General features: G+C 40.2%; 1 protein-coding gene across 1 annotated transcript in view; it reads left to right on the top strand.

The window, feature by feature from the left end:
• Window positions 1-18,373, top strand: part of Pgm1 (phosphoglucose mutase 1) — a 182,848-nt gene that overhangs the window by 52,933 nt on the left and 111,542 nt on the right. The window contains exon 4 of the mRNA XM_067140390.2: window positions 6,932-7,088. Coding sequence (XP_066996491.1) covers window positions 6,932-7,088 — 157 coding nt within the window. The remainder of the gene's footprint in view (window positions 1-6,931; window positions 7,089-18,373) is intronic.

The raw sequence follows: 18,373 nt of genomic DNA, 5'->3' as shown, positions 1-18,373 counted from the left end.
GAACAGAACGTACCAGCATATCACGTGAAAACTCTTTCTTCCATAAAATGTTCAAAATTCCCTCCTTCAGCATGATAACATGAATCAACCTGCCATCACAGAGATACATCAGCGCATCCAGGATTCCACGAAGCAATAAATTGAAGTATGGGGGTCCACCTATTCAATACAAATTATGTAGGAGTTTTAATCACTGCATTATTATTTATTACATTTATTAAAAACTTGCGTAATTTTACCAGATTTTGCAAAAGCATTTCATTAATTTTCTACATTGAGAAAATATTGTTACTGGGTAATTATGTTAGTACTAGTTGAAAGGCAGTTAAACAGGGTACATATTTATATTTTTATCAGAGCATTCACTGCAAAAGGAAAATAGCAGCTCATTAGAATATTAAGCGTGAGCAATATGCCTTCGCGCGACCTCGTGCGTGTTAAACATGATCTTTCTAAATATCCCTCAAATTTATTAACCTCTGCAATTTTCATCTTGATTAATAGAACTTAATATTAGTTTTGTTACATTTGTGAGATCTACTTTCTACAGTTTTAAGTATCACATTAAACATTTCAAGCCAGGCTGAGTGGCTGAGGCGGTTGAGGCGTTGGCCTTCTGACCCCAACTTGGCAGGTTCGATCCTGGCTCAGCCTGGTGGCATTTGAAGGTGATCAAATACGTCAGTCTCGTATTGGTAGATTTACTGGCACGTAAAAGAATTCTGTGGGACAAAATTCCGGCACCTCGACGTCTCCGAAAACCGTCAAAGTGTAGTTAGTGAGTCGTTAAAAACAATAACATTAAACATTTTGCAAGAAGCTGGTAGGGACCCACTTCAGAGGCAGCCCTATCCAGGGCGTGGCGAGCATGCCTATGAGAGTCCCAGAGCACACTGACCTGGTGTGTAGCATTTGGTAAGGGTAACGAGCGAAGACCTCAACGAAATCTACAGCGGAGAAGATGGACTTTGGAATGGTGGAGATTGCAGATGAGGCAGTCAGTACTCAGGAAATAGTGTGAGTACACTATTCATCAGCAGCATTTGTTTCCCATGTTAGGGGTGGCTGCAAGGGCTTCTCTTTTCCATGTAAGGGGCGGCCTGAATAATTGCTGAATAAAACGCCTTTGGGAGTGGCAACCCCATCAAAACAAAAGCCTAAAATGAGTGGTGGTAATTATCAGTCTTGGAAAAGGTTAGGGCGTACCCTGCTAAAAGCGACGCACAGTTCTTGTGCTAGGAGAGCTGTGATAAGTGGGAAAACAGCAATTAATATTATGAATGTGGGAATAATAAATGTTATGGCCCTGAAAGGAAAATCAGAAGAGTTGGATGATTTTATGAAGAAAGAGAATGTTGCAATGATGGGACTGAGTGAGGTCAACTGAAGGGAAAAGGGAGTGATGAGGATGAATAAAGGGTACACCCTATACTGGAGTGGAGGAGGTGAGGGAAAGAATGGAGTAAGAGTGATTGTTAACAAAATCCTGGATGAAAATGTGGATAAGATAGACTATGTTAGTGATAGAATAATCAGAGTATGACTGAGGATGGAAGAAGAAATGAAAAATTTCATCCAAGTTTATGCACCCGAAACTGGAAACAGTGAGGAAAATATAGAGGAATTCGTGGAGACACTCAAGGAAGTAATCACCAACGAGGAAATTTGAGTGAAAATTGTAATTCATTACGTACATTATAAAAATATTGGATGTTGTAGGCCTAACTCTTTATTGTATCCGGTCAAAATACATAAACTGCAATTAACGTAAATAACTTACTTCTTACAATGTAAATTAAAAAATGACGTGGATTTCTGCCCTCTTTCTTTCATTATTTTCAGTCTCCTTTTCAAACTCGTGTATCGCCGCAGTGATCGAGGGTGACTGGGAGCACTTCGCCCAGCCTTCACTGCCTGTGACGTAGCTACCACATCTCACTGTGTTTAAATAGCATACGCTGCGCTCATCACCTGCCAGCCAGCCCGCTTACTGAGCTGGGAAGGAGTGCCCAGCGTGAGCACCTCTGATCTACCCTATCAAATGCCTTAGATAGGTCAATCGTGATCCAGTCCATTTGACCTGAATCCAAGGTATCTGTTGTATCTGGCTGGAATCCTACGAGTTAAGCTTCAGTGGAATAACCTTTCCTAAACGCGACTGCTCTCTGTCAAACCAGTTATTAATTTTGAAAACATGTCTAATATAATGAGAAAGAATGCTTTCCCAAAGCTTACATGTAATGCATGTCAAACTGACCGGCCTGTAATTTTCAGCTTTATGCCTATCACCCTTTCCTTTATACATAAGAAATACTATAGCAACTCTCCATTCATTTGGTATAGTTCCTTCATGCAGACGATAATCAAATATATACTTCAGATATGGTACAATGTCCCAGCCCATTGTCTTTAGTATATCCCTCGAAACCTTATCAATTCCAGCTGCTTTTCTAGTTTTCAACTTTTGTATCTTATTGTAAATGTTGTTCTTATCATAGGTACATTTTATTACTTCTTTAATATTAATCACCTCCTCTATTTGGACATTATCCATCTAACCAACAACGTTCATCCATCACTGATTGAATGTTATTGCCCAGGTGGCAGATTCCCTATCTGTTATTTTCCTAGCCTTTTCTTAAATGATTGAAAAGAAATTGGAAATTTATTGAACATCTCCCTTGGTAAGTTACTGCGGCAGTAGTGTAGTTTAATCTGAATTTGATTGATGTTTGTCAAGTATTTTGTAAAGTATAATATTCAGTCATTGGCTTATGTACTATTTTCTCTTATATTTTTCCTAGTATAGGAAGGATACTAATAGGACGATAATCTTTGGGACTGATATGGTTGTTATTGTTAGGTAAGGGTCGGATGATTGCATATTTCCATTTCGAAGGAAAGATCTCAGTCATGAGGGTGTTGTTAATGTTATTCGTGATTGATGGACGTACGATGTCTAGGATTATTTTCTATTTTTAAAAATTTTTTTAAGAGACAGGTTCATTCTATGATGGTCAGTGGAGCCAAGTTTTATTTCACTGAACACACCTAACGTCACTTGGGGTCATATGATTAAAGTAGAACTGCTATCAATTCTGTCTTGCTTTTGAGGATATTCTTTCAGTTACATTTGCTTGGTCTGTTTGTCCATCTGAGTGGAACATGGGCTAAAATATGAATTTCGGTCATCTAATGATACATTGCAGTTGTCATTTGTTTTGATTTTGCTTAGTCCCATTTTGCAAAGAGATTTTGAAATCTGAGTAGAATTGTGAGTGTTCGGAATGTGTATTTTAGCATTTCTAATTAACTTTGGTGGCCTGTTCCAGACTCTTTTTTTTTATAATTTTCAAAATTGTCTGATGTAGGATATTTCATGTAGTGATTAGAGACTGCATCCCTGATTTTCGTCTGGCTGCATATTTGTTGGGAAAGCCATGGCTTTAAAGGCCACTTTACCCTAGCAGTACATAGTGGTGCATGTCTGTCGTACAAAGTCAGAACCTCATTAAAATCGTTTACTTTTTCATCAGTGTTCTGAATATTGTGCCATGATGTGTTAAGAGTGTCTGCATTTTATTATTTTTTTAAAATTTTAGCTTGAATTTGGGACATTTCAATTAATATGCTGCGTAAACGTCACGTCACGGAAGACAAAGAGCAGGCATCTGACCCTGGGTTAGGGCCAAGGGGAATGTTTTCATTCCCCTTCCCAAAGGGAAGGGGCGGGCCACCTAGAAGTTTACGCCTTCTCTCTGGCCAGGAGATTTGGCGGGGTTTGGAGATTTGAAAGGGTTGGAAGATAAAAAGGAGGGAGCTTGAATTTTGGTGATGTGAATGTATGGCCTCTTGGCTAAGGGGTGCAGCGTCCGTTCTCTTGCTTTTTATTGAGTTTGTATTACATAGGTTTACATTGGTTATAATGAGTTACAATACGATTCAGATTTACAATGAGTTACAATGTAGTTATAAAATAGTTACTGTTGGGGGTTTGGAAAGAGGAGGTTGAAGATTTGTTGGTAGAGGGAAGAGAAGTTTAGTAGGGATATGAGAAGTACCTGGAGAAGGTAGGAACGGTTGTGTAGGTTTGGTGGGTGGGAATGGGGGTTGGGAAGCCGGGCATGGTTTCGAGAAGTTGTAGGGCAGGAGGAGGGTTGTGGGGGAGATCGTGATGACTCCACTCGATGGTGGCGGCCAAAGAGTTTGACCCCCTGCTTGATTAATCTCTGGACTTCCTTGGTTGTGTGGAGCTGGATTCGCAGCATGAAGGTGGGCCTGGCTTCGTTGTGAATTCTTGATGCTCGTTTTAAGTGGAGTCCGGCGAGGCGTAGTTCCTGGCTGATGAGATTTAGTGGGATTCCTGGATTTACGCCCCTCATGACACAGCTGGGGTTGCATTCCGGTGGTGGTGGTGGTGGTGGTGGTGGTGGTGGTGGTGTTCTGTTGGATTCAGGTGCTGGTGGTGGTGTTGCTGGTCTTCCTGCTTTAATTGTAGGTGCTTCTTTAGTGGGTAGCCGGGTTGTTGGGTTTGTTGAGCTGGTTGGAGAGGTGGAGATGGGGGACATCATGATTGGGGAGGGGTAGGTCGTAACTATGATGGTTATGGGAGTATTGGGTGAGGTGAGAGTGGGATAGAAAGCGATAGTGGTGGTTATGGTAGTAGTAGTAGTAGTAGTAGCAGTAGTAGGAGTAGTGAATGTATAGGACGGCTGCTGAGGTGGTGGAGTGTAGAGAGGTGGCTGGGTGCAAGGTTTCGGTGATTGTGGTGGTGGGGTATATTCAGGAGGCCGGGTTCCCGGTTTCGGTTCAAATATGTTTTCCAGGTGTTTTGGGCATGGGTCCTCGATGAGCTGCCGTCTATAGATGTAGATTCCAAATTCCAGTGCCTGCTGAACGTCATGTTCCGTGGCCATTTGAACCAGTGCATTTTCTCTCGGAATACCATTTTCTAATATCCTGGTTGCATTAGTAGCTGGTATGCCGCTGTTTTTGAGCGCATGGAGGATTCCTCTGCCCGTGAGGGAGAGATTTACGCTTTTGATAATGCAGTTTCGCATTTTGGGGAGGCCGACTTCCTATTTGGTGTCAGGCCTATTTATGCTGGTTAGCACGGCAGGGTACGAAGTTAAAGATGTGGCGTTCCCCTGCCGTAATAAAAATAGACGTAGATCCCCATGGGTTAGAATTCGGTTGGTATTAGTGATTATTAGATCGAGGAGCATGTGAGAGTTGGCAACATTATGTGTAGGGTTTAGGGGTAGGATTGTCTAATAATGGACATAAACATCTGTCATTCATAGTTTTATTTTTTGTTTGTTTTGTTTTGTTTGTTATATCTGAAGCCATCTCTTTTCAGTTTCGACTCAGTTAATGTATAACTGTTAGGTTCTTCAGTCTGCTAAAGCTAATTTTGAATAATTACATTTATAAACTACCTGAAAAAGAAAACATATGGCAACAGAATTATACTTGAAAAAGAAAGATCTTAATTAAAATGGAATGACATGTTTTGTTCTTGAAGGAACTTCATCAGATTCTATCAAATCACACTCAGATATATTTAGAAATGCATAAACATTTAATATTTATTTCTATTTAAATCCGTAAAAACTTGAATTTTGTAGGTTATCTTGACGAGTCCTCACAGCTCTCCAGTCTAGCATAGAATGCAAGCTGTTGCAATACCGTTACTCTATCGTTGGCGTGATTTCAGCTGGCTAGTCAGTCACGTGACCTTTTGCAATGCCCCTGCCCAGGTAGGTCTCTACAGTTCATGCACCCAGAGTTTAAATGACGCGCTGCATCTGATTTAATGGTTCTGTCTTTCGAGATGACTGGTCCGAAATATATACATTCTTCAACTTCTTTGAGCTAGATCTCCTGTAGATATACCGGTAGTGCTTCCAACCAATGTCAGTATATTTTCTTGTGCTTATTGTTGTTTTGTAGGATTTTAGTGTGTTCAGTGTATTGTAAAAATATCTTGTCAAGACTGCTTGAGCCAGTAGGTAGTTCTTCACGTTGTGTGTAATTTTTGGTGTCAAATGTTGGCTGCCTACTATCAACTATGTATGCAACAGAAATGGGCATCGTTCCATTTAAAAAGAGCAGTTCGGTATATCTGCCTCAGTGCTGTTTAAAGTACATGGCACACATTGCATACTCTTTCTTGTGCCCCTTATTGTTCTTATTATTCTCCTTGGCTTTTATTGTAGTACTTGGGGTGCAAAACTTTGAATGGATTTAGACGAGTTTTTTTTTTATGGATGCCTTTCCTGATGCCAACTCTATGTAGAGGGATGTATACATTATTGCATGTTTTATGTGGTGGTTTGTTGTTTAATTTGTTATGCGTATTTTAAGATATGTATTAAGACAAACACAAACACCTATCCACAAGCTATAGAAATTAATCAGACATGATTAAATTGCCCAGCAGGGAATCAAACCTAGGCTCTACTGGGCGAGTTGGCTGTGTGGTTAGGGGTGTGCAGCTGTGAGCTTGCATGCGGGAGATAGAGGGTTTGAGCCCCACTGTCGGCAGCCCTGAAGATGGTTTTCCGTGGTTTCCCATTTTCACACCAGCCAAATGCTGGGGCTGTACCTTAATTAAAGTCATGGCCGATTCCTTCCCACGTCTAAGCCTTTCCTATCCCATTGCTGCCATAAGACCCATCTGTGTCGATACAACGTAAAGCAAGTTGTAAAAAAACAACAACAAAAAACAGGCCCTCTGAATTGAAGGTCAGTACGCTGACCAGTCAGCCAAAGCACCAGATCTAAGTGGGCTACCCTGTATGTTTATATATCAATAGTGACCACTATACATATCAAATTGTTCCTATCCCTGGAGTCAAAAATTCTTTGTAATTGTCATCATCACTATGTATTAAACATCAGCATTGAAGAACTGTTTTTTATTTTGCAGGTTCCAAGTGGTACCTTCACAGTTGAAGTCATTGATTCTGTAGAAGATTATGTGACTTTAATGAAGGAGATATTTGATTTCTCAGCATTGAAAAGCTTGATCCAAGGAAGTGATGGAACTCCTGGAACAAAGATCTTAATTAATTCACTAAATGGAGGTAATCATACAGGCTTGCTTCTTACAACACATTTAGTTGAATTTTCCGCATGGTAGAAAGTATTAGTTTTTATCATGGTTTAATCTCAGTTCGGATACCAGAGAAAGAGGCTGAAATAAGAGTAGTCATTGATCACAGGTAATTATGGGGATTCATTGTTATTTAATTTGTTTACACTATGTAATCATTGGCAAAACAATAATAGTAAAACTTTAGGTACTGTGGACGGTCAGTTAGGCGTTTGTTTTCATAATAATTTGTAACCACTAGTTGTCATGAAATTTCAAATACAATAGAAGTCCTCTATAGCAAGTACAGCACATAATGAGAACTTCGCTGTAACAACTGTTTTTACCTGTCCCTTGAAAATTCCTATATTAAACTGTGTATTATCCTTTGGTTACAACAAGAGCCCTATCACGGACACATCCATCATTGCAGGTTATAAACTTCATTTTCCTTGTCCGTATTGAAGATCTACTTGTGATACAATTCCTTTAGTTTTGCCAATTGCCACCTTTTCAATACAATAAAAATATATTACAAACTTACATATTTATGTAAGATGAGTTTCGGCAATAAAATGTTAGACTGAAGAAGATTTTAGACAAAAAAGTGTTAGCTTAAGACATAGTTTTATTGTTGTGTGACTTTTAAAATGTTATAAGATTATCAATTAGTTTTATAGGAGTAATCTTGAACTAAAAGAATTGTTTTATGATCTTATACAATCTTAGATTAATGATAGTTTGGCTGATGATGCTCACGAAAAGGAGCGAAACATGTACCATATAAACATCATAATAAATATGTAAGTTTGTAATATATTTTTATTGTATTGAAAAGGTGGCAATTGGCAAAACTGTAGGAATTGTATCACATCCGTCATTTCGAGCGATTGAGCGTGTGTGATTTTTTCAGTTACCGATATTTATGTACCCCAGCAATTATATTACATGCGATCAATCATCTTGGGTATCGCTTTCTCGCTATGTCCAGTAGTGACCTCTCTCGTTTCCATTCGAATATGATGTCGGAGTCAATTAGTATCACCCGTCGACTGCTGTTCCTTAAATTAAAATTGAAATGAATAATAAATGCGTAAATAACATGTCCGATAGCAGTTGATTACTAGTTAGAAATACAGGCTAAAGTAAACAATCGCTTAATTTGCTGTATACTGAAATAAAGAATGGGATACACCTCAAGATATGGCAGAGTGCTTTTAGAGGTTAGTTTATATTTTTTGTGTCTGGTTAAATTTCAGAAAGGCTATGATCATGTGAATTTATAACGAGAAGGTCTACAGGCACTTGAAATATGTTTTCATGATACATATCGTACGGTTAAGTTAGATTAGGTGACGGATGCATTCTGAATAAGAAACTGAAATATTTGCCACAGAATGCGATTGATCACCTTTGGTGTAATTTCTCTTTATATGCAGTTGTGAGCGCTCTCTTTGTCATTATAAGGCGAAGTCAGAGTCGATTAGTAATACCCATCGACTGCTGTTCTCTAAAGAAAATTCAAAAAGGAAAAAGGATGACAAGTTTCTATAATAAATGCGTAAATAACATGGCCAATAGCAATTGTTAGCCCGTACGAAATAAAAGCTGAAGTAAACGATCGCTTAATTTTAATGTTATATACTGAAATCAAGTAAGAATTTGATACACCTCAAGATATAGCAGAGTGTGTCGCTCATTTCAGAGGGTAGTTTATATTTTCTTGTGTCTGGTTAAATTTCAGAAAGGCTATTCTCATGTAAATTTTATAGTGAGGTGGTTATCATTTTTCTACAGGTGCTTCAAATAGGTTTTCATCATACATATACGGTTAGGTTAGGTGATGATGTTTGAGTAAGGAAACTGAAGCGTTTGCCACAGAAGCCTCTGGAGTGATGCTATAATTTCTTCGGAATGAAATTAACTATACACTTTCACGTAGTATCGAAGTTATTAAAATCAGAAACGAGTAAGCTGTAGTGTGGATATCATCCATGAAAACGCAAGTTTTGAACAAACTTATTGCCGTTGATGCAAATGTAATAGACTGATGTAACTTGAAAACAGCATTCTTTAACTCATGGGTAAATAATGCCAATATCGAGCTCGAATTATTATTATTATTATTATTATTATTATTATTATTATTATTATTATTATTATTATTATTATTATTATTATTACTTCTTGTGAGGTATGGCTATGAAGTGTTTACATCCATTTATTAGTATTATTATTTACATAGTCAGGTACAGACAATCGTATTATTTGTGAGGTTATGTCATGAAACATGTATTGGGTATATTAATATGAGTTTAGTTAATGTAAGAATCCAAAATTAATAGTATATAATTTATTATTACCTGTATATATGATGTACAATCCACTACAGTATCGTGCAACACACCGTGATATCCAGAATGTACAACGAGAACTATGTAGAACCTTCCTTACATTGTAACTGTTGTTTCGTTAAGGGACTAATTCACCAAACTAGTATTAACCACACAGATAGGAAATACTATTTATTGCATATGACACAAACATACATACACAAGGCTACTGCCATTCTACATCACTCTTTTGTCTCCGTTGTTCCATTAGGCACCACACACCACAGAGTCCAAGAAAAAAAAACATTGATATCCTGCCGATGTCCACTATTTTTTGAGGCCAAGAGCAAATAATCATAACCAAATTTTCATAACATATGCTATTGGACACTCTAGAATGTATGATATGTTGTGACATATCCTTGTAGAAGCCTGGCCAGGCAACATATATAAGGAGGCGGTGTTGATGATGGTGTTGACCTATTGTTATACCGTTGTTGTTTTGATGAGACGTGTGTAGAAATCGTGTTTGAAGTATGTGAATTGGTTTGGTTCAGTTGGTAGTTGACATGCCCATACCTGCCAACTTTCCCGATTTAGGCGGGAGACTCCCGATTTTTGATAGTTTTTTTTTTTGCTAGGGGCTTTACGTCGCGCCGACACAGATAGGTCTTATGGCGACGATGGGATAGGAAAGGCCTAGGAGTTGGAAGGAAGCGGCCGTGGCCTTAATTAAGGTACAGCCCCAGCATTTGCCTGGTGTGAAAATGGGAAACCACGGAAAACCATTTTCAGGGCTGCCGATAGTGGGATTCGAACCTACTATCTCCCGGATGCAAGCTCACAGCCGCACGCCTCTACGCGCACGGCCAACTCGCCCGGTTTTTGATAGTTTTTCCCACCTCCTGATTATTCTATTATTTCTCCCAATTTTAGCTTATTTTAGGTGAACTTCAAACATTTGTTTTCAAATCCCGTCATTTCAACATTGCACGCCAGAGGCCGGAAGTCCTTCACTCATTGGCCATTTTCAAATGAAATATCAACGTTTATTAATATGAAAGAGCCTCCGTGGCTCAGACGGTAGCGCGTCGGCCTCTCACCGCTGGATACCGTGGTTCATATCCCGGTCACTCCATGTGAGATTTGTGCTGGAGAAAGCGGAGGCGGGACAGGTTTTTCTCCGGGTACTTCGGTTTTCCCTGTCATCTTTCATTTCAGCAACACTCTCCATTCTCATTTCATAGCATCTATCAGTCATGCACTTTGGGAGTGGCGACCCCATCGTATTAATAGCCTATAAATGATTCATTCATTTCATTCCTGACCCGGTCAATGACTGGAAAACAGGTTGTAGGTTTTCATTTTCATTAATATGAAAAATGCACGCTAATGTGCAATGTTTATTGAAACATGTACATCGTGATGCGTGCATGAATTGTAAATCGCTCGTTCTCACGTGCTATGTTCGTGTTCGTTCACATCTGTTAAGTCGATTCTAGAGACTAGTTGCTAGATTAGGAGTCCTTTTTTTGCTATGGGCTTTACGTCGCACCGACACAGATAGGTCTTATGGCGACGATGGGATAGGAAAGGCCTAGGAGATGGAAGGAAGCGGCCGTGGCCTTAATTAAGGTACAGCCCCAGCATTTGCCTGGTGTGAAAATGGGAAACCACGGAAAACCATCTTCAGGGCTGCCGACAGTGGGGTTCGAACCTACTATCTCCCGAATACTGGATACTGGCCGCACTTAAGCGACTGCAGCTATCGAGCTCGGTAGGAGTCTATTTTGGTAATTCAAATAATAATGTTATTGGCTTTACGTCCCACTAACTACTTTTATGGCTTTCGGAGACACGGAGGTGCCGGAATTTAATCCCGCAGGAGTTCTTTTACTTGCCAGTAAATCTACCCACATGAGGCTTACATATTTGAGCACCTTCAAATACCACCGGATTGAGCCAGGATCGAACTTGCCAAGTTTTTAGGTATTTAGTGACAGAATTTCAAAGATATCGACTAGTGAATTTTCTAGAGATTTTAGGAGCCGTTTGGAGACAATTCTGGTTCATTTTAATTTATTACTTGATAAGAATAGCATCGCGCTTAACATAATCGCGCAGGCGTATGTTGCATTATACTAATCTATGCATTTGCTAAGAAATGGCATCTAAGTGCATGACTGATTCACACATGTGGTGCATGAGTTCATACTATTTTCGGAAGGCTTATCAGAGACCGATCGTCTCACTCACATACTTCCTGTGAGGGAACAGAGATGTGCAGTTTTTAGCCTTGTAGCCTCGTATAGCAGCAGTCGGATTTTGAGACAGTCTGGTATAATATATACCATAGTACTTGTACGTACGTACATACATACATACATACATACATACATTATAGACTGTTATGCCTTTCAGTGTTCAGTCTGCAAGCCTCTGTGAATTTACTAAACGTTGCCACAATCCTCGATTTGCAACTAGTGTTGTGACCTCATTTAGTTCTATACCTCTTATATTTAAATCATTAGAAACTGAGTCTAACCATCGTCGCCTTGGTCTGCCTCTACTTCTCTTACCCTCCATAGCAGAGTCCATTATTCTCCTAGGTAACCTATCCTCCTCCATTCGCCTCACATAACCCCACCACCAAAGCCGGTTTATGAGTACAGCTTCATCCATTGAGTTCATTCATAAATTAGCCTTTACCTCCTCATTCTGAGTACCCTCCTGCCATTGTTCCCACCTATTTGTACCAGCAATCATTCTTGCTCCTTTCATGTCTGTTACTTCTAACTTATGATTAAGATATCCTGAGTCCACTCAGCTTTTGCTCCCGTAAAGCAAAGTTGGTCTGAACAGACCGATGTAAAGATAGTTTTGTCTGGGAGCTGACTTCCTTCTTACAGAATACTGTTGATCGCAACTGCAAGCTCACTGCATTAGCTTTATGACACCTTGATTCAATCTCACTTACTATATTACCTTCCTGGGAGAACACACAACCTAAATACTTGAAATTATCAACCTGTTCTAGCTTTGTATACCCAATCTGACATTCAGTTCTGTTGAATTTCTTACCTACTGACATCAATTTAGTCTTCGAGAGGCTAATTTTCATACCATACTCATTGCACCTATTTTCAAGTTCCAAGATATTAGACTGCAGGCTTTCGGCACAATCTGCCATTAAGACCAAGTCGTCAGCATAGGCCAGACTGCTTACTACATTTCCACCTAACTGAATCCCTCCCTGCCATTTTACGTAGGTGGTTTGATGTGTTCTCGGAATGTACTAGAATTAAGTATCTTACCTCAGTGGAACTGCTTTTATTTTTCAACATAGTCTCTCTGTAGACTAATGCATTTGGTCCAGCGATGTTCCAATGCCTTGATCCATCTCGAAAATGAGATTCCTCCAGGCCTGCAAAATACCTCTCCAATTCGGCTGTCAATTCTTCCCTTGTAGAAAATCTCCGTCCACGGACGAAAATTTTCAGCTTGGGGAATAGATGAAAGTCTGATGGTGCCAAATCAGGTGAATAAGGTGGATGTGGCAACAATTCGTACCCCAGTTCATGAAGTTTTGCCATGGTAATAATACTTGTGTGCGGCGGAGCGTTGTCCTGATGAAAGATGACCTTTTTCCTTTCCAAACCAGGCCTTGTTTCATGTATCTTTTCCTGTAGTTGGTCTAGGAGGTTTGCATAGTATTGCCCCGTAATTGTTTGGCCAGTAGGAAGATAATCTATCAGCAGAATGCCTTTTGCATCCCAGAAAACTGAGGCCATGACTTTTTCGGCCGAACGCACTGCCTTTGCTTTCTTTGGTGGTGGTGAATCAGCATGTTTCCACTGCTTTGACTGCTGTTTTGTCTCTGGGGTATAGTAGTGGACCCATGTTTCATCTGTGGTCACAAACCGGCGTAAAAAATCTTGTTGGTTGCACTGAAAATGGGCCAGACTTTGTTCGGACATTTCCAATCTGGTGCGGTTATTGTCCAATGTCAAGAGCCGCGGCACCCATCTTGCGGATAATTTTTTCATACCCAATTCTTCGGTTAAAATATAATATACCCGTTCAGAAGACATCCCTACAGCTTCAGCAATCTCCCGCACTTTCGGTCGACGATCCTCCATGACCACTACGCGGAACATCATCCAAGCTCTCCCGACCAAATTTAAACTCGCTGGTCCACTTGGCAACAGTTGAAAATGAAGGAGCAGAGTCCCCCAGTGTGTTCTGAAAGTCGGCATGAATTTCCTTTGCTTTCATAACTTTCCTTACAAAGTATTTAATCACTGCTCGAATCTCAGTTTTTTCCATTGTCACAAATCACTACGCGGGAACAACAACAAAGAGTCGTCTCTACCACACTCCTGCAGCTAGAGCACTGACGGGCCACGTGATCACTCACAAGGGATATGTGATTATTGCGTGGAAATCTCGTTGCTCTAGCACTGACATCTAGCGGTGATTCCGAGAACTTTTCAAACCATCCTCGTATACCTTTCAGCAGATGATCCATGTAAACTACGAACAACAAAGATGAAAGATTACAGCCTTGTCTAACCCCTGTAAGTACCCTGAACCAAGAACTCATTCTACCATCAATTCTCACCAAAGCCCAGTTGTCAACATATAAATGCCTTTGATTGATTTTAATAATCTACCATTAATTCCATAGTCCCCCAGTATAGCGAATACCTTTTTCCTCAGTACCCTGTCATATGCTTTCTCTAGATCTACGAAACATAAACACAACTGCCTATTCCTCTTGTAGCATTTTTCAGTTATCTGGCACATACTGAAAATCTGATCCAAACATCCTCTCTGTGGTCTGAAACCACACTGGTTTTCATCCAACTTCCTCTCAACGACTGATCGCACCCTCCCTTCCAAGATGCCTGGTATACTAATCAATGAGATACGTCGATAGTTGTTGAAATCCTTCCTGTTCTCTTGCTTGTAGATAGCTGCAATTACTGCTTTTGTCCAATCTGAAGGTACCTTACCAACACTCCATGGTAATCTTACTACTCTATGAAGCCATTTCATCCCTGCCTTCCCACTATACTTCACCATTTCAGGTCTAATTTCATCTATTCCTGCTGCTTTATGACAATGGTGTTTATTTACCATCCTTTCTTCTTCCTCAAGCGTAATTTCACCAACATCATTTTCCTCCTCCTCATGAGTTTGGCTGTTCGCAACACCACAAGGATGATTTCCTTTTACATTGAGAAGATGTTCAAAATATTTCCTCCACCTCTCCAGTGATTCCCTGGGATCTATTATGAGTTCACCTGAATTACTCAAAACACTGTTCATTTCCTTTTTCCATCCCTTCCTAATATTCTTTATTATTGTCCAGAAAGGTTTCCCTGCTGCTTGACATAACCTTTACAGTTTATTACCAAAATCTTCCCACGACTTCTTTTTTGGATTCAACAACTATTTATTTCGCTCTGTTTCTTTCATTTACGTACAAATCCCTGACTGCCTCGGCCCTTGTTTGGAGCCATTTCTGATAAGCCTTCTTTTTACGTTTACAAGCTGCTCTCACTTCATCATTCCACCAAGATGTTCACCTTTTCCCATCTTTACACACAGTTGTTCCTAGGCATTCCCTTGCTGTTTCTACTACAGCATCCCTGTATGCCACCCATTCACTTTCTGTATCCTGAACCTGCTTACTGTCTACTGTTCGAAACTTCTCAGTAATCATATCCGTGTACTTCTACCTAATTTCCTCGTCCTGGAGATTTTCTACCCTTATTCGTTTGCAGACGGATTTCACTTTATCTACCCTAGACCTAGATATACTTAGTTCACTACGGATCAGATAGTGGTCTGAATCATCGAAAAATCCCCGGAAAACTTGTAAATTCCTAACAGATTTCCTGAATTCGAAGTCGGTTAAGATATAGTCTATTATGGATCTGGTACCCCTAGCCTCCCATGTGTAGTGGTAAATAGCCTTATGCTTGGAGAATGTATTCGTAACTGCTAAACCCATACTAGCGCAGAAGTCCAGCAAACGCTTCCCATTCCTATTAGCTTCCATATCTTCCCCACATTTACCAATCACCCTTTTGTATCCTTCAGTTCTATTCCCAACTCCTGCATTGAAGTCGCCTATTAGCACTATTCTATCCTTGCTGTTGACCCTGACCACGATGCCACTCAATGCTTCATAAAACTTGTCAACTTCATCCTCATCTGCACCCTCACATGGTGAATACACGGAGACAATTCTAGTCCTAATTCCTCCAACTGACAAACCTACCCACATCATTCGCTCTTTTACGTGCCTAACAGAAACTATGTTGCTTGCAATGGTATTCCTGATAAAGACCCCTACCCCAGATTCTGCCCTTCCCTTTCTAACACCCGTCAAGTACACTTTATAATCTCCTATCACTTTCTCGTTATCTCCCCTCACCCAAATATCACTTACTCCTAGCACATCCAGATGCATCCTCTTTGCTGACTCAGCCAGTTCTACTTTCTTTCTTTCTTTCTTTCTTCCATAAGCCCCATTAATATTGATAGCACCCCATCAAATTCCATTTCGTTCATCAAGTTGTTTCCAAGGAGTCTCTCACCTTTAAATGGAAGTGGGACTCCATTGCTCCTGTACCGGGCGGTACACCTCCACGCCGCTTATTTAAAATTTGCGCCAGTTGAAACTCCTCTGCTGGAGGAAGTCTGAACTTTATCTACGGTATTAATTTTCTACTTTCTCAGAAGATGTCACTACGTGGAAAGTTTGGAGTTTTTGAACTGTGCCACTTTTGATGTATTTTTGTTTTGCTTGTAGTAAGAAATGTGAACTTTCCCTTCTAGAGGACACTACTGAAGATCAACAATAGTACACCCTAGTGCGGAGTGAAAGAACTATTTTTTTTGGAGAAATTTTTATTTCAAAAGTTTGTTTCTTGTTAAATTTCTTTCTGTTATTGTTTAAGTTGGCTGTATACCCCTCTCTTTCCCCTTGTTTTGTATTTAGCCAATCCCGAATTTCTTTTATTAATTTCTGACCAATCGGATGTATCTTCCCCCAACTTGAATATGTTGCTGTATCCTACCAATAAAGTGTTTGTGGGAGGGTGTTCTCATTCCCCTAACGCCTCGAACCTTCCGCGAGAGTATATAAACTGCTGATTTTAGGGTCTCCGGGCCACTTCTGTTCCATCTTTCAGTGTGTAAAGTACATAGCAGGGGGGCGGGAAGCGCCTCTTTCTCCGGCAGCGGTCAACAACCAGGTAATGGCCGATTAATTACTTCTTTTCTTGCTTGCTCAGCAGTTTAACTCTCGGGGCGGGTCCGAAGTTTTTCCATTATGTAACCTTCCTTAAAATGTAAAGAAACTTGTATCTATTCTATCTTTTAAACTACATATTGGGATAGAGAGTGCTTAACCCTCTCGAGCTCCCACTCATATTGTTTTGAGGTGAACTTATTTTCTCAACCTATTCTTCCTTAACATTATGTAAATTTGTTTCTTTTCTAAAGTCACCTCCGTAGTATGGGATTAGCCCTTGCATCAGTGGCCTAGAGCCAAATTAGGTTTTGAAACAAACACATTAGGAGTGCAGATCGCCTCCTCTCAAATTGTTATTTTAGAGGTCATGTAATTACCCCTTTTTTTTCATCTAATAGACCTCAGTAGGTTGGGTATTTTACCCCTGTGTCTATGTCCAGAGAGGACAACTTGAAGGTGGAGTTTGGTGTGGCCTTTGAGAGGCTTAAAGTTGAGAGCGAGTGGCTCTTTTTCGAAAATTGAGTGTTGTATGCCTCGTGGAGGCTTTTCGGTGTAATTTGGAGCAAGTGCTCCTGAGCATGAATGGGGTTTTCTGCCCCTCTGTTAATACTTATTTTGAAGTAAGGTTGGGCTGATTGCCCAAGCATTGTGAAGTCGGGGCGCGAAGCCCAAATCCTGTAAATATTCTAACTACCTTTTTGACTTGCTACTCTGTACCTGCCATGCTTGTTATTTCTTTATTTTGAAAAGAAAATATAACCTTGTTAAATTTTAAATTAATTTTACTTTCGTAGCTTGAGACCTGTTCACCACCCCGCACCTTCTTTCACGCATAACTACCACAAAAACACGGTAACAAGTGGTAGCAGAGCGTGGTTGAATGGGTCTCATTTTAGCCCCTTTTGACGGCTAAACATTGTTTCGATCCGAACTCTAACCATTTTCTCAGTTGCTGGAATTTTTTGAGTTTTTCAAAATTGTTCTGTCATCATGCCCGGCCCTCGCGATGTTCTCCATCTTAACTATTTGCGCAAGGAGGAGTTGATCTATGAAATGACTATTAGAAATGTGCAATCTGGAGGCACGGTTGCGGTAGACACAAACAAGCTTAGAGAGTCCCTTGATTTGCCCATTTCCATCCCCACCTTGGGAGAGAAAGAAATTGACGACTCTTTCCACGATCGTCGAGAATATTACTGGGCTAGCATCTGTAGTTAGTTTTTTTGATGAAAATGATCCTTCTCCTAATCAAATTAAGCGTGTGCAAGCCAGGCTGTTTCATTTCTCAAATAGAGTTAACGATCTGTTGTCTCTAAAGCTGAATGACGTTCAGAAGAAGGAAGCTAGTACGCTGCTTGAAAATATTTCTGAATTATCTAGCAAGGTCACTCAATTGTTAACTGGGGAGGTTCCTCCCAAAAGCGATCTACCCACCACAGTGAATGTAGGTAGCGAGGAAGAGCCTCCTAAGGGAGAAGTCAATAGGAAAACCATCGCTGCTCATACAACCTCTGCCCCATTGGACGAGTCTGAACGCCGTGCATCGTTGAATAATATACGTTCGGAATTAACTTCCTTGCCATTGAAACCTTTACCTACTATGTCACCCGGGTTTAGCAGCTTGCCTCATCCATTGGCAATGTTGCTCAGAGGTATCTCTAAGTTTTCCGTTAATAC

This window comes from Anabrus simplex, chromosome 2, assembly GCF_040414725.1.
Source record: "Anabrus simplex isolate iqAnaSimp1 chromosome 2, ASM4041472v1, whole genome shotgun sequence".
In the NCBI taxonomy this organism is placed as follows: domain Eukaryota; kingdom Metazoa; phylum Arthropoda; class Insecta; order Orthoptera; family Tettigoniidae; genus Anabrus; species Anabrus simplex.
The sequence above is the reverse complement of the archived record's forward strand: the minus strand, read 5'-3'. Positions and strand labels throughout refer to the sequence as shown.